Source organism: Hemitrygon akajei, chromosome 25 (genome assembly GCF_048418815.1).
Source record: "Hemitrygon akajei chromosome 25, sHemAka1.3, whole genome shotgun sequence".
Taxonomy (NCBI): Eukaryota; Metazoa; Chordata; class Chondrichthyes; order Myliobatiformes; family Dasyatidae; genus Hemitrygon; species Hemitrygon akajei.
The window spans coordinates 36,121,152-36,143,583 of record NC_133148.1 but is presented as its reverse complement, the minus strand read 5'-3'; the positions used below and the strand labels follow the sequence as shown (position 1 = coordinate 36,143,583).

At 45.3% G+C, this 22,432-nt stretch overlaps 1 protein-coding gene across 1 annotated transcript; it reads right to left on the bottom strand.

Moving 5' to 3' along the window:
- Positions 1-2,047: 2,047 nt before the first annotated feature.
- Positions 2,048-21,768, bottom strand: LOC140716215 (uncharacterized). Its single transcript, XM_073028833.1, has 6 exons — positions 21,543-21,768; positions 14,596-14,684; positions 12,279-12,381; positions 10,489-10,685; positions 5,827-5,891; positions 2,048-3,067 (listed from the first exon to the last, which is right to left on the bottom strand). Exons 1-6 carry the CDS (start codon positions 21,718-21,720, stop codon positions 2,842-2,844), a joined length of 858 nt encoding a protein of 285 aa, XP_072884934.1. The 5' UTR covers positions 21,721-21,768; the 3' UTR covers positions 2,048-2,841.
- Positions 21,769-22,432: the final 664 nt, after the last annotated feature.

Below are 22,432 nucleotides of genomic sequence, written 5' to 3'. Positions count from 1 at the left end.
CCTTTCTTTCAGCTGAGGCAATGTACCTTCATCTGCATAAAGGTACTGTACCTGCATGCTCTAGAGTTAAGTCTGCTGAGTCGTTCAGAAGATTGTGAAATTGCTAGTTCATAAAGACGGTTCAAAGGTACAGTGCTTGAAGGGAAATTACAGGCTGCAGATTAAAGTGAGCATAATTCTGAAGAAGTATATTTATGTGTTTTGTAAACAGTTGCAACACGTCACCTTGATTTCCTAGCACCATCTTGGAAACAAGGCAGCAGCATCTTTCTCCTTAGTGAAGTAAAACGCTTTTATTATCCCAGCTGTACTTTCTGCCTCTATGAATACATTTCTGCTTTTATTTCTAATAATCGACACTCCTCCTCTTTCCTGTCTGATATTTTTGGATTTACTTTTTGCTCCCAATTTTCTCTCCTACACCCTCTTTGCCTCTCCCATTTTCTTTATCTCTAAACTTTTTTCTTAACTAATACCCAGGAACAAAATGTATGCAATAAACAGCCCCACAGTCTATTCCATCCGTCTGCATCCCCCTAATCCATTCCAATGAAACAAGTTAAGAACTAAGACCTCCAGGGTTCTCCCTAACAACTTTTGATGCAGTCGGATCTACCATGAATACAAGTTGTTGGTGCATTTGTTTCATAACTGATTACCTCCTTTACCCAATAAAGTAGCCACTGAGTGTACATGGTCTTCTGCTACATAGCCCATCCACTTCACCTCAAGGTTTGTTATGTTGTGCATTCAGAGACGCTCTTTGCAACACCACTCTTGTGAAGTGTGGTTATTTGAGTTTCTGTCAGCTTGAACCAGTATGGCCATTCTCCCCTGACCTCTCTCATTAGCAAGACATTTTTTGGCCACAGAACTGCTGCTCAGTGGGTGTTTCTTTTGTTTTTCGCACCATTCTCTAAATCTTTGAGACCGTTGTGCGTGAAAATCCCAGGAGAGCCACAGTTTCTGAGATACTCAAACAACCCCATCTGGCACCAGCAATCATTCCACAGTCAAAGCCACTTAGATCTCTACCTTCTGCGAAGGCTGACGAAAGTCCATCTCCCACCCCCCACCCCCATCCTCATCACATTCTACAGTGGCTGTATTGAGAGCATCCCGAGCAGCTGCATCACTGCCTGGTTTGGAAATTGCACCATCTTGGATCGCAGGACCCTGCAGCGGATAGTGAGGTCAGCTGAGAAGATCATCGGGGACATTTACACTACACGCTGCATCTGCAAAGCAAACAGCATTATGAAGGACCCCACGCACCCCTCATACAAACTCTTCCCCCTTCTGCCATCTGGGAAAAGGCACAGAAGCATTCGGGTTCTCACGACCAGACTATATAACAGTTTCTTCCCTCAAGCTATCAGACTCCTCAATACCCAAAGCCTGAACTGATACCAACTTACTGCCCTCTATTGTGCCTATTGTCTTGTTTATTATTTATTGTAATACCTGCACTGTTTTGTGCACTTGATGCAGTCCTGGGTAGGTCTGTAGTCTAGTGTAGTTTTCTTTTCTGTGTTGTTTTTTTTACGTAGTTCAGTCTAGTTTTTGTACTGTGTCATGTAACACCATGGGCCTGAAAAACGTTGTCTCATTTTTAGTGTGTACTGTACCAGCAGTTATGGTCGAAATGGCAATATAAAGTGACTTGACTTGACTTGATTATACTTCTTTCCCATTCTGATGTTTGGTCTGAACAACAACTGAACCTCCTGACCATGTCTGCATGCTTTAATGCATTATGTTGCTGCCACATGATTGGTTGATTAGATATTTGCATTAATGGGCAGGTGTACAAGTGGTACGTACTTAACATAGTAGCCACCGAATACTTAATATCCAGACCCTATAGAGCAGAGCCTCGTCATTGGAATCAGATAGCATCCTCAGTGGAGGGAGGAGCCCACGTCTTGGGAAATAGGTGTCCATATCCCTATCTCCATTACTTGGGAGGCTAAACTTGGCCTGGAGTTCTGGCAGTGATTGTTTTTATCAGCATAATTTGCCCAAATTTCCCCAAACAAGTCCAAAGAATTTCATACAATAAAATGGCTTTATATCCTTTTTAATCTACTCCTACACTGACAGGAATACATAAATCCAGACAAAGTTATTTACAATGACATTTCCTGCAATTTAACACCAGGATACTGACAGCTACTGGATAGTCTATGTGATTAAAATTCTTACTTTTGTGATTAAACCCATACCCAGCCATTATTCATCCCTCCTAAATACAGTATTGAGTTTAAAGCAGGGAAATATAATTATAGAGAACTTCTTTTTATTGTTTGATTTGCTGAGTTTTGTTCACCTATTGCTTGCAATCGCTGGTCCAGTGGCTACCCTTCTTTTGAGCTCAATCCCTGACCCTGTACGTAAACCACAAACTGTTCCCACCACCCCCCGCCCACCACCAAGTGTTGTACTTGGGTTTCACACACACTTGCTACCATTGTAGCAGTCTCACATTTCCACACATTGCTTTCACACATTGGGCTCTTAATATCCATTGCCCAGACACAGTTACATCTCACAGTGGTCTCACTGTGCATTGGCCCTCAAAATCGAGGCCTACTAGACCCTACTGAGCAGAACCTATGTCACTGGAATCAGATAGCACCCTCAGTGGAGGCAGGAGCCTGTGTCTTGGGAAACAGGTGCCCATGACCCCGAATCCCATTACCTGGGGAGGCTAAACAGACATGCACCCAGCGAGTGTCCATATCCTGGCACAGCGGCCATGTTTGACAGTAACGGGTTCTTCACTCGCCCTAGACTCTGCGCAGTCCAAAGGCCCGACAGCCGAGCTTGCAAGTGCTCCGATTACATTGACGGCGGGCCATTAACGTAGGTCAACGTGAGGTGAAAAGGCAGGAAGTTGCTTTTGTGGTGCCAGTTGAATTCTTGCATTATGCAGAGGAGGAGGAAGAAGGCAGCCATCATGGCAAGGAGCAGAAAGAGAACGAGGATAATGAGCGGATTGTACAGAGGAAGAAAGCAGCTACGGGATCCATGCTTCTTCTTGGAAGCTCCAGATTGTAGATGTAGTCTGGAAAACACAAGACAGCAATGTTACCCTGTGGAGCAAAGTGTAAAGAGCAGGAAGCTGCTTACCAATGGTGGCTGTGCTTGTCAAAAATAACCCAGACTAATCCCACTTTAAAGCACCATATCTGTGAGACTAAAGGTCATTATACTTAAAGTCGTCATTACTTTGTGCCGTGTCGTATGACGGGAGCAACCATAGCTTTGACCATAATTGTTCTTGACAAACTTTTATACAGAAGTGGCTTCTCCTGGGCGAGATGGGTAGCCTCAGTTATTATTAATGCTCGTCAGAGATTGCCTGGCATCAGTTGTTGCATAACCAGGACTTGTGATCTGCACCAGCTGCTCATACAACCATCCACCGCCAGCTTCCATAGCTTCACATGACTCTGATCGGGGGGCTAAGCAGGTGCTACATCTTGCGCAGGGGTGACCTGCAGGCTAGCGGAGGGATGGAGTATCCTATCCCTCCTTTGGTAGAAATGTATCTGCACCCCACCCTCTGACTTATTTGGGTTTCCTACATTTTATTTGGCCCATGAGCCATCAATCTTCAGGTACACACCCAAAAACTGTTTAAGCATCATGCGGCTTTCTGCCTATGGGAGGATTTCAGTTCACTTTATCAATTCGAATTTCTATTCCCGACCTTTCAAACCCTCTAAATCTCCCCTCAGCCTTCTAGTTTCCAAATAATAAAGTCCTAACCTATTCAATTTTTCCTTATAACTCAGGTCTTCCAGACCCAGCAGCATCCTTGTGGATTTTCTCTGTACTCTTTCAACTTTGTTTACATCTTTCCTGTGGGTAGGTAACCAAATCTGCACTCAATTCTCCAAATTAGCCCTCACCAACGTCTTATACAACTTCAGAATCAGAATCAGAATCAGGTTTATTATCACCGGCGTGTGACGTGAAATTTGTTAACTTAGTAGCAGCAGTTCAATGCAATACATAATCTAGCAGAGAGAGAGAAAAAATAATAATAAATAAAATAAAACATAGTAATACATATACAAGTAAATCAATTATGTATATTGAATAGATTATTAAAAATATGCAAAAACAGAAACACTGTATATTAAAAAAGTGAGGTAGTGTCCAAAGCTTCAAAGTCCATTTAGGAATTGGATGGCAGAGGGGAAGAATGTAACATCCCATCTTCTATACTTAATACTTTGATTTATGAAGGCTAATGTGCCAAAAGCTTTCTTTATGCCCTGTGTTACCACTTTCAACCAATTATGGACCTGTATTCCCAGATCCCTTTATTCCACAGCACTCCTCAGTGCCCTACCGTTTACTGTGTAAAACCTACCCTGGTTGGCCCTACCAACGTGCAACACCTTAAATTCCATCTGCCATTTTTCATCCCATTTTTCCAGCTGATCCAGATTCCCCCCTGCAAACTCTGATAGCCTTCCTTGCTGTCCAGTACACCCCCAATCTTGGTGTCCTCCACAAATTTGCTGATCCAGTTAACCACGTTGACACGTGGCCAAGTGGTTAAGGCTTTGGGCTAGCGATCTGAAGGTCGTTAGTTTGAGCCTCAGCCGAGGCAGCGTTTGTGTCCTTGAGCAAGGCACTGAACCACACATTGCCCAGTGGCAGTGGTTGGTACAATATTATCATCCAGATCATTGATATAGATGACACACAACAACAGACCCAGCACTGATCCCTGTGACACTCTACGAGTCACAGGCTCTATCTAATTTGATATCATATCATATTGATATGCTTCCCTATTTAAGAAGAGAACAAGGGAAGATCCTGGGAACTATAGACCGGTGAGTCTCATACCAGTTGCAGGGAAATTGCTGGAGAAAATTCTTAGGGATAGTATATATATGAGCATTTGGAAACCCATGGTCTAATTAGGGAGAACCAGCATGGCATTGTAGGTGACAGGTCATGCCTTACCAACCTGAATGAGTTTTTTGACAAGGTTACGAAGGAGATTGAAGAGGAAGGGCAGTGGAGGATGCCTACATGGATTTCAGTAAAGCATTTGACAAAATCGCCCACGAGAGGCTAATTCAGAAGATTGAGATGCATGGGGTCTGTGACGAATTGGCTGTTTGGATTCAGAATTGGCTTGCATGCAGAAGACTGAGGTTAGTGGTTGAAGGAACTTATTCGAGCTGGAGGTCTTTAATTAGCAGAGTTCCACAGGGATCTGTGCTGGGACCTCTGCAGTCTGTGATGAGTATAAATAACCTGGATGAAAATGTAGATGGACGGGTTAGTAAATTTTGGATGATCCCAAGATTGGTGGAGTTGTGGGTAGTTTAGAAGACTGGTAAAGAATACAGCACAATGTAGATAAGTTGCAGATATGGGCGGAGAAATGGCAGATGGAGCTTAACCCAGATAAATGTAAGGTGTTGCACCTCAGTAGGGAAACTGCAAGGAGACGGTACACCGTTAAGGGAAAGATCCTTAACAGTGTTTCTAAGCAGAGAGATCTTTGGATCCAAGTTCATAGGTCATCAAAAGTGACTACACAGGTCAATAAGGTGGTTAAGAAGGCTTATGAAATGCTTGCTTTTATTAGTCAAGGCATTATGTTCAAAAGTCAGGAGGTTATATTGCAACTTTATAAAAACACTGGTTAGGTCACATCTGGAGTATTGAATACAATCCTGGTCACCCCATTATAGGAAGGATGTTGAGGCTTTGGAGAGGGTGCAGACGAGGCCCACTCCCAATCCTAGTTCCTGTATTTCTGTGTAATATGCTACTATGTGAATTACTCACTTGCTGCCACCTCTTGACATCCCCCCTGGCAGAGATATTCCTCTCTGGTCTTGCTTCTGTTTTGTCTGTGGGAAGATAACATTTATGACAGACATTAAAACGGACACAGAAACACATTTGTCAGCCTCCAATCCATGGTCCTTCCCTTCATCCCTGTTTATGCCACAGTCTCCCTCACACTTATTCCCTGTAGCTCTCCAGCTCTCCCTCTATCTCACCCATGAGTCATTGAATTACAGGAGTCCTCCTCCCACTGAGTCTGATATTGGTCTGACTAAATCAATCCCAGTTTCCCAATGGCCTCCTGCCATTCCATTTTCCTTCAGAAGGCTGATTGGATCTTGTCCCACCATCCCTGCAGATAGCGAGGTTGGGTTCATTAAGACTGTTGGAATCTAAAAAAAAATCTGTCTAAAACATATTGTGCTCCTTGGTCTTCAAGCCAACTGCTAAAATGGGCAAACTTCCTTGATTACCCTGGTTAAATCATTCATGCAGTTTAAAGCTCTATCAAATCTCATCACAACCTCTATATTCATGGGTATATGTCAGTGAAGTTAAGTGTATGTGTACACCTGTTAATCTGTGTGCTTGAATGTTCAAAGTTCATAGTAAACTTTATTATCGAAGTACATATGTGCCACCATATCCAGCCCTGAGATTCATTTTTTGTGGGCATACTCAAATCTATAGAATAGTAACTATAGTAAATCAATGAAAGACCATCCAACTGGGGCATTCAACCAGAGTGCAGATGACAACAAACTGCAAATGCTAAAAGAAGAAACAATAATATAAATAAACAATAAATATCAAGAACATGAGATGAAGAGTCCTTGAAAGTGAGTCCATTGTTTGTGTGAACATTACAATGATGGGCAAGTGAAGTTATCCCCTTTGATTCAAGAGCCTGATGGTTGAGGGGTAATTACTGTTCCTGAACCTGGTGGTGTGAGTCCTGATGCTCCTGTACCTTCTTCCTGATGGGAGCAGTGAAAAGAGAACATGTCCTGGGTGGTGGGGGTCCCTGATGATGGATACTGCTTTCCTGTGACAGCATTTCATGTAGATGTGCTCAATGGTGGGAAAACTTTACCCATGATGGACAGCACCATATTCACTACTTTTTGTAGGATTTTCTATTCAAGGGCATTGGTGTTTCCATACGAGGCTGTGATGCAGCCCATCAATATACTCTCCACAACACATCTATAGAAGTTTGTCAAAAAGACAAACATTTTGTGGGTTTGTGTGTGTGTGTATGTATTTGTATATTGGTCTGAGTGGGTCTTTCTCTGAATAGGTAAAACCAGAGAGTTAGTGTTAGGGCACTTTTTCTTAGTTTTGATATATATCAGCGATTTGAATGTAAATGGGTGGATTTGCAAGTTTGCAGATGATACCAGGAATGGGGAAGTTGTAGGCAGTGTAAAGCACTATGAAAGGATTCAGCAGGGTATAGAGCAGTTACAGATATGGACAGAGAAATGGCAGATGGAGTTTAATCGGGAAAGTGTGAGGTGTGGCACTTTGGGAGATCGAATGAAAGGCAGAAGTATACAGTTACTGTGCTAATGTTGATGGTGGTGTTATATACATATCCATATTAATTCTATTTAGCAGCGTTTGGTCTATATCCTCCTATGCTTTGGCATTTCAAGTGCTCTTCTGCATAATTACTTTCCACTACACCCTACTGATGTGCGGTGGAGAGTATATTGACTTGCTGCATCACAGCCTGCTATAGAAACACCAATGTCCTTGAATGGAAGATTCTACAAAATGTATTGGAATGGCCCAGTCCATCATGGGTAAAGCCCTTCTCACCACTGAACACATCTACATGGAGTGTTGTCTGCCAGGAAAGCAGCATCCATCATCAGGGACCCCCACAACCCAGGGCATGTTCTCTTCTCCCTGCTGCCACCAGGAAGAAGGTACAGGAGCCTCAAGACTCACATCAGCAGGTTCGGGAACAGTTATTACCCCTTAAACCAAAGGGGATAATGTCACTCAACTTTTTTGCCCCATCATTGAAATGTTCCCATAACCTATGGACTCGCTTTCAAGAACTTTCATCTCATTCTCTTAATATTTATTGTATATTTATTTATTATTATTTATTTCCTTTTGTATTTGTGCAGCTTGTTGTCTTTTGCACACTGCTTGAACACCCAAGTGTTCTTTCATTCTGTTATAGTTATTATATTATGGATTTATTGATTATGCCTGCAAGAAAATAAATCTCAGGGTTGTATATGGTGACATATATGTATGTTGATAATAAATTTACAGTGCCTATAAAAAGTATTCACCCCACCTCCACTGGAAGTTTTCATGTATTACTCTTTTACAACATTGAATCAGAGTGGATTTAATTTGACTTTTTTGACACTATTCCAACAGAAAAAGACTCTTCCGTGTCAAAGTGAGAACAGGTCTCTACAAAGTGATCTAAATTAACTACAAATATAAAACACAAAGTATTCACCCCTTTTAATATGACGCACCAAATCATCACCGGTGTAGCCAATGGTTTTAGAAGTCACATAATTAGTTAAATGGAGATCACCTGTGTGCAGTCAAGGTGTTTCCATTGACTGTAGTAAAACTACACCTGTGTCTGGAAGGTCCAACTGCTGGTGAGTCAGTATCCTGGCAAAAACTACACCATGAAGACAAAATAACACTCCAACCAACTCTGCAAAAAGGTTATTGAAAAGCACAATCAGGAGGTAGATACAAAACATTTCTAAGGCACTGAATATCCCTTAGAGTACAGTTAAGTCAATCATCAAGAAATGGAAAGAATATGGCACAGCTGTAAATCTGTCTAGAGCAGGATATCCTCAAAAACTGAGTGACCATGCATAAAGGGGACTAGTGTGGGAGGCCACTAAGAGACCTATGACAGCTCTGGAGGAGTTACAAACTTCAGTGGCTGAGATGGGAGAGACTGTGCATACAACTGTTGCCCGGGTGCTTCACCAGTCGCAGCTTTATGGGAGAGTGACAGAGAGAGCCACCGCTGAAAAAAACTCTCATGAAATCTCGGCTAGGGTTCGCCAGAAGGCAGGTGGGAGACTCTGAAGTCAGCTGGAAGAAGGTTCCGTGGTATGATGAAATCAAAATTGAGCTTTCTGGCAATCAGACTAAATGCTATGTTTGGCGTAAGCCAAACACCACACATCAAAATCATTCCATCCCTACCGTGAAGCATGGTGGCGGCTGCTTCATGCTGTGGGGATTTGCTTCACTGCAGCAAGCCCTGGAAGGCTTGTGAAGGTAGAGGGTAAAATGAATGCAGCAAAATACAGGAAATCCTGGAAGAAAACCTGATTCAGTCTGAAAGAGAACTGCAACTTGGGAGAAGATTTGTTTACCAGCGAGACAATGACCCCATACATAAAGTCAAAGCTACTCAGGAATGGCTTAAATACAGTAAAGGTAATGTACTGGAGTGGCCAAGTCAGAGTCCAGACCTCAGTCTAATCGAGAATTTATGAGTGGACTTGAAAGAGATTGTCCACTCATGATACCCATCCAATCTGACTGAGCTTGAACAGTTTTGTAAAGAAGAATGGGGAAAAATTGCAGTGTGCAGTGTGCAAGGCTGTTGGAGACTTATCCAAATGACACACACAAAATGCTGGAGGAACTCAGAAGGCCAGGCAACATCCGTGGAAAAGAGTACAGTCGCCATTTTGTGCCAAGACCCTTCTTCAGGACAGAGACTTATCCACTCTGGGCTGTAATTGCAGCCAAAGGTGCATCTACTAAATACTGACTCAAAGGGGGAAGTACTTATGCAATCAGTTATTTTGTGTTTTTGTATATTTGTAATTAATTTAGATCACTTTGTAGAGATCTGTTTTTACTTTTACACGGAAGAATCTTTGTGTCAAAAAAGCCAAATTAAATCCACTGTGATTCAATGTTGTAAAACAATAAAACATGAAAACTTCCAATGGGGGGGGGGGGGGGGTGAAAACTTTTAGTAGGCAGTGAATGTTATGAGAGTTCTTACCTCCACCACCCTCTCAGGCATTTTCAATCACTCACTGTGTGAAAACATTCTGCCTCAAATCCCCTATGAATTTTCCAATCCTTACTTAAAGCCAGTGTCCCCTCGCATAGGCACCTCTGCTAATATACTGTATCTCACTAACAGTTATGCTCCTACTACCAATCCACTGGCCACAGTATGTGGGACCATCCCCCACTGAGGGTCAGTATGTTTGGGCCTGTATCCTGTGAGGATCAGTGTGTGGGTCTGGCCAAGACATGAGGATCAGTGTGTAGGGGGCTGTACCCAGTGAGGATCAGTGTGCGTGGGACCGTCCCCAAGTGAGGGTCAGTGTGTGAGGACTGTCCCCAGTTAGGGTCAGTGTGTATGTGGGACTGTCCTCAGTGAGGATAAGTACATGTGTAGGACCATCCCCCAGTGAGGGTCAGTGTCTGCATGGGACCGTCCCCCAGTGAGGGTCAGTGTGTGCGTGGGACTGTCCCCCACTGAGGGTCGGTGTGTGTTGGACTGTCATCCAACAAGGCTCAGATCCGTGGAGCTGTCATTCAATAAAGGTCAGTGTGTGTGTGGGAGGTGATGACGTTCGGGTCCTCGTGGGGATTAGCCAGTGGATGTGACCTATGACCTTCACTGACCTCCATCAGCCGACGCTCTCCATCTTTGACTCTTGGACAAGAGCACAACCCCAGACCTCGGTCCTGTCTCGCATCTGACTGGTCTCGACCTTCCTGATCTCTTGACGGTTCACAGCTCAAACTTTGTCCCTCTTGACAGTGCCTCTTCATCTTTCTCATCCTTCTGGTCTCTGTGGTTCTTCCAAGATCAATAGCACCTGGAGAGAAGGAACAGTGAGGTTTATGTCTGCTCAGAGGGTTACCTTTAGCTTAAGCCAAGCTTGAATCTCAAGTGCTCATGCTCTGTAAAGCTAAAATACAAACAGAAAATGCTGTAAGCTGTCAGCAGGTAAGGTAGGAAGAGAAGCAGAGCTAACGTTTCTGATCAAAGACCTTCTGTCAGGAGTGGGAAAGAATTAAAAGAGTCTTGTTGAGCTGTCAGGGTCCCTAGCGAACACAGGCGCAGGAATCACAGAGAGTTCTGCAATTCAAACTAATGATTTATAACAGAGATCGACTGGCAAAGCTAACAAGCACTCGGGCAAACTATACAGAGTCTTGAAGAACTGAAATCACTCACGATATGTAGGAGAACTCGGTCCGAGTTTCACCAGACAAGGATCCACGATGACAAGAAAAAGAGGGGTTGGCAAGCCCCCTCCCCCCTGAAATACACCCTAGAGCCCACAGGAATTCAGGACCAATCAGATATTGAAAATCCCCTGCTAATTAAATTACACCAAATTGAATAAAAGTGATAAATACAAAGACAGTTTAACAATGTGCATGATCGCAAACGACATGCCTGCAACACCAGGTAAAAAACCGGAAGAGCCAGTCAGAAGACAATTAGACATAAAAGGTAAACAATCCAAGGAATGCTGCGTACTGGTGTGGTTACGCCGAGAAAATACAATCTACATACTAACTGGGAAAAAAAGCTTTTCTTTTTCTTTCAAAGGTGACCCCTGGCAGGGAAGATGGGAGAGGGAGATGCCTCTAATAGGGAAAAACTGGGGTGATCAACATTTTAAACAGTGTTATCTGGTCAACAAGTGAATGGAAAAAAAATAGAACAGTACTTTATTGTTATTGCTCAAGACAACGAGATTGTGTTGCTACTCCGATCCATGTAAAACAGATGTCGACAATTAATTTTTAAAAAGCCCACATTTAAATGCAACACGTAATTTAGATCGTCCAGAACAGTCAAAGGCCATTGGCAAGTGAGGGTGTAGCATTATTCAGCTGCACAACAGCCCTCGGGAAGAAGCTGTTTTTTCAGTCCTACAGTCTTTGCCAGGATGTTTCTGTATCTCCTCCCGGATGGCAGGAGATTAAACAGACACTGTCCTGGATTGGCTGGGCCTTTAATGACGTTACGAGCGCACTGTAGCTATCGACAGTTGTAGATTGTCCCCAGGTCCTGTAGTTGAATCCCAGCGATGCTGAGCAATCCTGATCACCCGTTGGAGTGCTTTGCGACCTGTCGTCCTGCAGCTGGAGCACCACGTTGTCAGTCAGGCAGGATGGTAGCGTAGTGCTTAGTACAACACTTCACAGTACCTGGGTTCAATTCCGGCCACTGCTTGTACGTTCTCCCCGTGTCCATGTGGGGTTCCTCCCGCAGGCCAGTTGGGTGGGTCAATTGGTTGTTGTAAATTGTCCCATGATTAGGCTTGGATTTAATCGGGGGATCGCTGGCAGCACGGGTCGAAGGGCTGGAAGGGCCTATTCCGCATTGTATCTCCATAAATAAATAAATAAACAAAACCCCAGATCACCGAGTGTGGGGCGAGACAGTCACTTACCCTGCCAATGCCCACCGCCATGTGTCTGTGTCTGTACACCGCGGGGTCCTTGTTCACCCAACATGCTGATAACTTCAGAGGCATCCTGACGTCCCACGGCCACCTGGAGAGGAGTAAGGCATGGCATTTAACACCCTCGCACTCCGTTTGATAGACACACATGCACACTCATATGTAGTCCAACACACACAGTCTCACTCAGGCCGACAGACACACATGCAAACACTCACATTCAGTTTGAAACATACACACACACATACCCTCTCCACAGAGGCCATGGGTCGCCGGGTTGATAGCTGGGTCAGCGACGTTCAGAAGGCCGCAGGTCAATGGTCGGCAATATGCCGGTCACTCTTCAGGGAAGGACTGAGTTCGATCCTGATGGGAGGACACTTTTGAAATTCTAAGATTTGTGTGATTATTGGACCGTAGTTTATATTTCTCTCTTTCGGTTTCCTGTGCTTTCTTTCCTGTCGCTGATTGGTTGGTGGGTGATATGTTCGTGTTTGTGAGAGGGAGCGGGTGGGGGTTTGTGGTCTGACGTTCTTGTTTTTTTTCTGTGTGGGTGATCTGCTCGGTTCTGTGTGGGAGAGAGGGAGTTGGGGATTTGATGCTATTGTCGCTGCTCTTTATGTGAGGGAGGGGAATGGGGGTTTGATGCTATTATCTATTTCGTTTTGCTAGTGACGCTGCTGTTTTCTGCGAGGGAGGGGATTGGGGGTTTGGGGTTCGGTGTTCCAGCCGCCACTTTCTAAGTGGGTGATCTGTTAGTTTTTCTGCAAAGGAGAGGATGGGGGGCGGTTGGGTTTGCAAGTTTTGTTTCTTTTTCCTTTTCATGTGGGGATGTCTTTTCTTTTTTTCTGCATTTCATGGCTATCTGGGGAAGATGAATACCAGAGTTGTATTGCACATGCATTCTTTGACAATAAAGTGAACCTTTGAACCTTTTCTCACACTTTACTGACAGACAAAATTCCGACACTCATAGACGTGTACACACGTCCATGTACACTCAGGCACGGGCAGGCAGCCAGTTCCTCTCTCATAATGACATCACTTAGGCCCACACTACAATTAAACACACAGGCCCAGTCTGGCATATGGACGCACAGAAAGATGCACTCGGACACTAATGGACACATTAAATGGCTGCAGTGAACTGTCCCTCATGTGTGGGCAAGTGGTGGAATGCTAGAGGAGTTGTTTGAAAGATGAGGAGAACAAAGTGAAGGTTAGTGTAGAGTTAGTATCAATGGATGGTGCAAAATCGATCAGCTGAGTGGCCTCCATGTTGTGTGCCTCTATGATATGTACCCGTCACGTGCATCACTGTTGTATCCACACACACACAGATACAATAACGTACTTACACGTGTACAGACGGACAAATGTGCATTAATGGGAATGCACAAATTCTTGCACATCGACTCAAACGCAGACAAGTACAACGATGTGTAAATCAGAGAGGAGTTTGAAAGTTGAGACGTGCAACATAGGTGAAGATTCCAACCTTACAATTCAAGTAAGTTACAAATTAAACATCTAGTTGCTTCCATGACCCTGACGTTAACCACGACCGCACCCCAATGTGACCGGCCGGTGTTGAAGTTGGGTACCGGCTTCTGACCCGGGCATTAGGGAGGAACCGCATTGGGCTGGTTGGAGAGATCTGACCTGGGCTGTGGGATGGATCTTGACTCGGGCGTGGGAGCAAGCTGACCCGGAGTCAGAAGCAGCCGGTAGAAGTTGAACCCAGGCAGTGGGGATGGGGTATTAGTGTGGAATCAGAGCTATTCAGAGGAAGGGATCTGACCAGGGCTATGGGAGAATCTGGTTAGGTCAGGTTCAGGGGAAGGCATGGGCAGGGGGAGGTGCCAGTCATGAAGCAGTAGGAGGGGCCAGACTGGGACAGTGGGTGGGGCCAATTCTGAGCAGAGGGAGGAGCTAAGGTAGGACAGGGAGTGGACAGTATTTGGGGCAGTGAGAAATCTATCACACTCCCACAAGTGGCCAAATCTACAAAGGGTCACAAACCTGAAAGGCGTGCTGTTTTCCTTTCTGCAGATGCTGCCCAACTTGCTCAGATCTTTTTTCCACCATTTTCTCTCTTATTCCAGATTTCAAACATCTGTATGTTTTGGCTATATATGATTCTCAGTGGAAGGGATTTTCCCAGGCCAGTGGGAACAAGCCCGACAGAGCTAGTCAGAGCAGCATTGGCTGGGGAAGGGGGCGGAGTCAGTTGTGGGAAGTAAGAGGAGCCAGACCCAGGCATTGGGGAGATCCTGGCTGGGGCAGTGGACCAGTCTGTTCTCACCCTCTGTGGCGTGCTGGAGTCAATCTTCGCCCATTGCCAGTTCTTCTGTCTCTTCCTTCTCCTCTTCCCCACCAGGCTGGTCAGCAAGTCTAAAAATTAGAAGCAGATCATTCTTAGTGTTGCACAGTTGTTCCCCGCCCCCCCCCCCCACATTAAACCCTACCTAATCTCCTCCGTGACTCTTCTCTCCCATATCCCTGTCCCCTCCCACATTCCCTCACATGAGTCCAGAGCAGGAGAGACCCCTGGGAGGGGTATGGAGGGCTACGATCCACGTGCAGGTGGCTGGGACTAGGAAGATGGTTTGGCATGGAATAGATGGGCTGAAGGGCTTGTTTCCATGCTGTAGTATTCTGTGGCTCTGCGACTAAATCTATATCTGCATAACAGGGTCAGAGGAGATGAGGTTTCCTTAGGGTAGTGCAAGTGATAGAGAATATCAGGAGGTAAAGAAATATCAGTGAAACCTATTTATCTATCTATACATTTATTTATTTATTTATTTAGAGATAAAGAACGGTACAGGCTGTATGTCTTTGGACTGTGGGATGAAACTGGAGCAACATTATTTATGCCATGGAGCCTTACCAGGTTGGGAACACCTGCTCTAAGCAAAGAAATTTTTTCCTAATCGCCATCTAACCTGGTTGCCCCTAAATCTGAAACTATAACCTGAGTTCCAGATAACCCCCATTGGGGAAAACATGCTCTCAGAATCCACCCTGTCATTTATAACCATATATAACCATATAACAATTACAGCACAGAAACTGCCCATCTTGGCCCTTCTAGTCCTTGCCGAACGCTTACTCTCACCTAGTCCCACCAACCTGCACTCAGCCCATAACCCTCCATTCCTTTCCTGTCCATATACCTATCCAATTTTACTTTAAATGACAATATCGAACCTGCCTCTATCACTTCTAGTGGTAGCTCGTTCCACACAGCTACCACTCTCTGAGTAAAGAAGTTCCTCCTCGTGTTACCCCTAAACTTTTGCCCCTTAACTCTCAACTCATGTCCTCTTGTTTGAATCTCCCCTACTCTCAATGGAAAAAGCCTATCCACGTCAACTCTATCTATCCCCCTCATAACTTTAAATACCTCTATCAAGTCCCCCCTCAACCTTCTACGCTCCAAAGAATAAAGAATAAAAACTTGTTCAACCTTTCTCTGTAACTTAGGTGCTGAAACCCAGGTAACATTCTAGTAAGTCTCCTCTGTACTCTTGCTATTTTGTTGACATCTTTCCTATAATTCGGTGACCAGAACTGTACACAATACTCCAAATTTGGCCTCACCAATGCCTTGTATAATTTTAACATTACATCCCAACTCCTATACTCAATGCTAGTTAATATACTCAATTATAAAGACATACAGCACAGAAACAGGCCCTTTGGCCCAAGTCATCGATGCTGCCCCATCTAATCTAGTCCCATTTGCTTGCACTTTGCCCATACAGCTCAAAAACAGGGGTTCCCAACCTGGGGTCCACAGACCTCTCGGTTAATGATTGGGGTCGATGGCATAAAGTTCAGAACCCCTGTTATAAACCTTGCCCATCCAAGTGTTGTCATCGTACCTATCTCGACCACTTCTTCAGTGTTCCATATGAGTGTTAAGAAATTGTCACTCAGAGTTCTCTGCACTCCCGTAAAGTCACCTTGCAAAGAATGTAAGTCCACCCTACTCAACTTTCATCATACAGCAAGTCCTTCACCACAAGAATTAACTTTCTCTACTCGGTCTCCAATAAAAATATAATTAAAAAATGCTATTTCCAGTAGCTGACAGCATTTGCAACAGAGTGATGACTTGACTCTGAAGTAAATATACTTTGAAGTAAATGATCCAATTACAATTATGAAAATGTGGAAGGGTGGTCAGAGTTGGGAGATGAACGCTCGGGGCACTCAGCAATGATTGTCAGAAAAGATAATGGAGGTGGTGTACATTATTGATGAGGGAGGAGGCTAGTCAAGCAGTGGGAGATGACCTTGGGTCTGCAAATCATAATATAGAATTAGAAGCAGTTTGGGCCCTGCTAAAGAAAAGTTAGGATGGCGGGATGGGGATACATCTCTACCAAAGGAGGTGTAAGGTTCTCCTTCCCTCTGCTAGCCTGCAGGTCACTCTTGGGTAAGGTGTAGCACCTGCTTAGCCCCCCCAATCAGGGTCACGTGAAGTCATGGGAGCAGGTGGTGGACGGTCGTATGAGCAGCTGGTGCAGGTCACAAGTCCTGGTTACGTGACCACTGACACCAGGCAGACAATTTCTGAAAAGTATTGATAATGGCTGGGGCCACCCATCTTGTAAAGACACCGCCCAGAAGAAGGCAATGGCAAACCACTTCTGTAGAAAAAATTTAACAAGGTCACGGATAGAGAAAAGAGTAAGAACAACAGTGTGACGTGGGGTCTTCCTCATGGGCAGATTTAAAGATACATGATCGTCCAAACTATATGGTACATAATGATAATGACAATGATCATGATATGCATAGACTGCCCAATAATCATAGAGTTATACAGAATAGGAACATGCTCTTCAGCCCATTGAGTCAGTCCTGTCCCCCCAGCATCCATCTACACTAATACTGTAATAGAGACACCAGGTTGAGGGGTGCAGTGGGTAGGTTGGCTCCGTATGGTAGAGGGGTACAGTGTGAGGGCGAGTTACAATGTGTGTGACGTACAGTGTGACAGAGGGATATAACGAATGGTGGGGTAAGCTGTGTGGGTCAGATACAGCGTGAGGATGGGGTACACGCTGTGTAACAGTTGGTACAGGGAGAGGGGGATGCACTGTAAGAGTAGTCTGCAGTGTGATGTAACATCCAGCGTATGGATGTCTGGTGTAACAGTGGAGCACAGAGTGTTGGTGGGATATGACATAATGGCCACAAGATTTAGGAGCAGAATTAGGCCATTTGGCCCATCAAGTCTGCTCCAACATTTTATCATGGCTGATCCATTTTCTCTCTCAGCCCCAATCTCCTGCCTTCTTCCCGTATCTTTTTATGCCCTGACTAATTAACAATCTATCAACCTCTGCCTTGAATATACCCAATGACTTGGTCTCCACAGCCGATTGTGGCAATGAATTCCACAGATTCACTACTCTCTAGCTAAAGTACTTCCTCCTCATCTCTGTTCTAAGTGGGCATCCCTTTATTCTGCACCGTCTTCTGGTCTAAGACTCCCCAACCACGGGAAACATCCTCTAAGTCCACTCTATCGAGGCCTTTCAATGAGATCGCCCCCCTCACTGAATGAGATACTCCAGTGAGTAGAGGCCCAGAGCCATCAAACGCTCCTCATATGACAAGCCGTTCAATCCCAGAATCATTATTGTGACCTCCTCTGAACCTTCTCCAACGTCAGCGCATCCTTTGTTAGATAAGTTTGTGTAGTGTGTAGGCCTCCGTTAGTCTCGATAGACCATGGATTTGCACCTTGGAAAGTTTCCAGGGCTCAAGCCTGGGCAAGATTTTTTTTTAATGGAAGACCGGCAGTTGCCCAAGCTGCAAGTCTCCCCTCTCCACGCCACCAATGTTGTCCAAGAGAAGGGCATTGACCCATACAGCTTGGCACCGGTGTCGTCGCAGAGCAATGTGTAGTTAAGTGCCTTGCTCAAGGACACACACGCAGCCTCAGCCAAGGCTTGAACTAGCGACCTTCAGATAACTAGACAAACACCTTAACCACTTGGCCACGCGCCAACACGTTAGATAAGTATGACCGAAGGAAAAAGAATCTCAGGTAATAAATTTTACTTTGAACTGCTCCTAATACTGCAAATGTGGTCTTCACATTACATCCGTGCTTTTATATTCTAGTCCTCTCAAAATGAATGCTAACATTGCATTTGCATTCCTCACCACACCAGTGACTCAATCTGCAAATCAACCTTCAGGGATTCCTGTACGAGGATGGAGTCCAGTGTGGCACTAGGCTACAATGTGAAATCGGGTAGAGGGTGACAGTGTAGGACAGAGAGAGGCAATGAGATATAGAGTAAGTCGGGGACAGTGAGAGGGTTAATTTGCTCTGGGATGAAAAAGTATAATTTCTTCTGGTGCGCACAGACAAAAAGTAGTGGAGGAACTCAGCAGGTCAGGCAGCATCCATGGAGGGGGATCATTTCAGGCTGAGGCCCTTCATAGGGATTGGAAATGAAGGGAGAAAAAGCCAGAATAAGAAGTCAGGAGGAGGGGAAGCAGTATAAGCTAGCAGCTGATAGGTGGAACCAGGTGAGGTGGAAGGTGATTGGGTGGTGGGGGGAAATGAAGTAAGAAGCTGGGAGGGGATAGGAGGAAAAGGTGAAGTGCTGAGGAAGAAGGAATCTGATAGGAGGGGAGAGTGGACCATGGGAGAAAGGGAAGGAGGAGGGGCACCAAGGGGAGGTGGTAAGCAGGTGAGACGAGAGGAGTCAAAAAATGGAACAGTAAAAGAGAGAAGGGGAACAGGGCAGAAATTACCAGGAGTTAGAGAAATCCTGTTCATGTTAACTGGTTGAAAGCTACCCAGAGAGAATTCTTCTGTTGTCTGGGGCTTGATGTTTTGTTTATTTATTTATACACCAATCCCTGATTTAACCCTCTCCTAATCACGGGGCAATTTACAATGACCAACTAACCTACCGACCGGTACGTCTTTGGACTGTGGGAGCACCCAAAGGAAACCCACGACGTCATGGTGAGAACGTACAAACTCCGTACAGACAGCGGGTGGGCACACAATCACCCTCTGGTGCTATGCTGATACTGTGGCACTAGGGGGCAGTTGTGGGCCTGTTTTCCATCCACCACGCGGGCTGCTTAGATAAAAAAGTAGTTTGATAAATAGCTCACTGCTGCACTGGCGAGACTCTCTGGAGTACGATCTGAGACATTATCATATCGATTAAGAGATCGAGACGCCTCACAGAGTTCTGGCCGACACTCTTGATTTGCTTACTGCTCTCATTGCCTGCAAGATTTCTCTCAATCAATAACTCACGGTCTGCCAACAGTAAATAATTTGCCTTTGTGGAATCTGGCTGCCAGATGTTCCACCTTTATATGTCCTGTGAACTGGCAAAGTGGTCTCGAGCGATGAAGCTGTGCAGAGCCCGAGAGTCATAGAATGATTAAGGGTTGTGGGGAGAAGGTAGGAGATCAGAAGAATGAAGGGTTAAAAAAAAACAGCCAAGATTTACTGTCAGAGCAGACTCAATGGGCCCAATGGCCTAATTCTGCTCCTCAAAAACGTGGTGTCCATCATTAAGGACTGCCATCACCCAGGACATGCCCTCTTCTCATTGCTACCATCAGGAAAGACGTGCACACACTCAACGATTCAGGAACAGCTTCTTCCCCTCTGCTATCCGATTTCTGAATGGATAATGAACCCATGAACATAACCTCATTACTTCTTGCACTACTTATTTAACTATTTAATGTGCATATATGTATACTTACTGTAATTCACCTTTGTTTCTCTATTAAAACTGATTGCAATGCACTGCTGCCTCAAAGTTAATAAATTTTGTGATGTATGCTGGTGATATTAAACCATCATGGTCACCAGCCTCCCCAGCATCCAGGACATTTTCAAGGAGCGATGCCTCAAAAAGGCGGCGTCCATCATTAAGGACCCCCGTCACCCAGGACAAGCCTTGTTCTCACTGCTACCACCATGGAGGTGGTACAGGAGCCTGAAGGCACACACTCAGCGATTCGGGAATAATTTTTTCACCTCTGCCATCCGATTTCAGAATGGACATGGAACTGATAAACACCACCTCACTACGTTTTTTCCTCGCTTTGTTGTATACTTCTGTAATTACTGTAATTCACAGTTTTTATAATTATGTATTTCAATGTACAGCTGCCACTTAACAACAAATTTCATGACATATGCCAGGGTGACATGGTAGTGTAGTTGTTAGCACAACACTTTACAAGTCCAGCGACCGGGGTTCAATTCCCGCTGCCGCCTGTAAGGAGTTTGTACGTTCTCCCCTGTCATTGTGTGGGTTTCCTCCGGGTGCTCCGGTTCCCTCCCAGAGTCCAAAGACATACTGTCTGGTAGGTTAATTGGTTGTTGTAAATTGTCCCGTGATTAGGCTAGGGTTAATTTGGGGGGTGGCTGGGCAGCGAGCCTCAAAGGCTGGTAGGGCCTATTCCACGCTGTATCTCAATAAATAAATAGACAGATAAATATTAAACCTGATTCTGATTCAACATTCAACAAGGAGCCTCAGAGGGATGTAAATTTAGTCGGCTCCATCTTGGGTACTAGCCTACAAAGTGCCCAGGACATCTTCAAGGAGCGGTGTCGCAGAAAGGCAGCGTCCATTATTAAGGACCTCCAGCACCCAGGGCATGCCCTTTTCTCACTGTTACCATTAGGTAGGAGGTACAGAAGCCTGAAGGCACACACTCAGCGATTCAAGAACAGCTTCTTCCCCTCTGCCATCCGACTCCTAAATGGACATTGAATCTTTGAACACTACCTCACTTTTTAAATATATATTATTTCTGTTTTTTGCACGGTTTTTAATCTATTCAATATACATATACTGTAATTGTTTTATTTATTATTATTATTATTATTATTTTATTTTGGGTTTTTTTCTTCTATATTATGTATTGAACCCCTGCTGCTAAGTTAACAAATTTGACGTCACATGATAATAAACCTGATTCTGATCTTATGGTGCCCCCTCGAACATGCACAAGAGGCAGCAGATGGTGCAGTCCGGTGCAAAAGCCAATCTGCTGGAATAGCTCAGTGGTTCTATGGGAGGAAAGGAATTACCTGAGCAAAGGAAAAGTTCCGATGCAGGGTCTCAGCCTGAAACCTTGACGGTCCCTTTCTCCTCACAGATGCTGTTCGGCCCCCTGAGTTCCTCCAACAGACTGTTGAATTGAGGGTCCGTGCCTGTGGCGGGTACGCACCTGGTAGCGTGCTGTGACAGGAATCAATGTCCTCTCCAATATCGACGGAGGGATCCCACTCTAGGGGTAACGAGTCCAAACTGCTCGGGCTAGATCGGCCGGAGTCAACGTCATTTAGGTCCTCCTTGTGTGGTGGGGTACTCCTGTATTCACAGGCATGCCACCCCTCCATCTTCATGTCACGGGGGTAGACAGCTTTGCGGCTTTCTTTGTTGGGTAAATATTCAAATCCCTGGCGTACAGAAAAGCTAATTAATCGATCCATCCACTGAAACTGCCACCTCCTCCCCTCACCGGTGGCATTCGCCCAATCCTTTCCGTATCGCTCACCCACCCGCAGACTCACTCCAGCCACTCGAGTAGTTACCAAGGGGATACACAGCCACTCCGCACTTGCCCCTCGCGCTCGCACCCTCCACAACCCCAGCAGGCTTCCAGTCGTTTGTTTATCCAGACGCTGGCATCAATCCAGGACAGCAATGAGATATGCAGTCCGGCCACTGAATGAAAAGAGAGGGTTAAAGCAGATGGGGGGGGGGGGGGTAGGGGGAGAGGAGGGGTAGAAGGGGTGGAGAGAGATGGGGGGCAAAGTGGAGAAGAGGGAGAGAAAGAGGGTGAGGAAGGGGGTGAGAAAGAAGGGGGAGGAAGAGGGGGGATGAGGGTGGAGGGAGGTGATGAGAGTGGGGGTAAGGGGGAGGAAGAGAGGGGGAGTGGGAGAGGGGCATGGGGAGGAGGGGGAGAGGGGTGTGGGAGAGGAGGTGGGGGAGGCAGAGAGGGGTGGGGAGGGAGGAGGTGTGCGGATGGTGTTGTGCAGAAGAGCATCTTTGAAGTGGATGGGTTGCAGCAGCAGAGACCGTGAGCATACAGCACTGTATCCTGTCAAAATATGA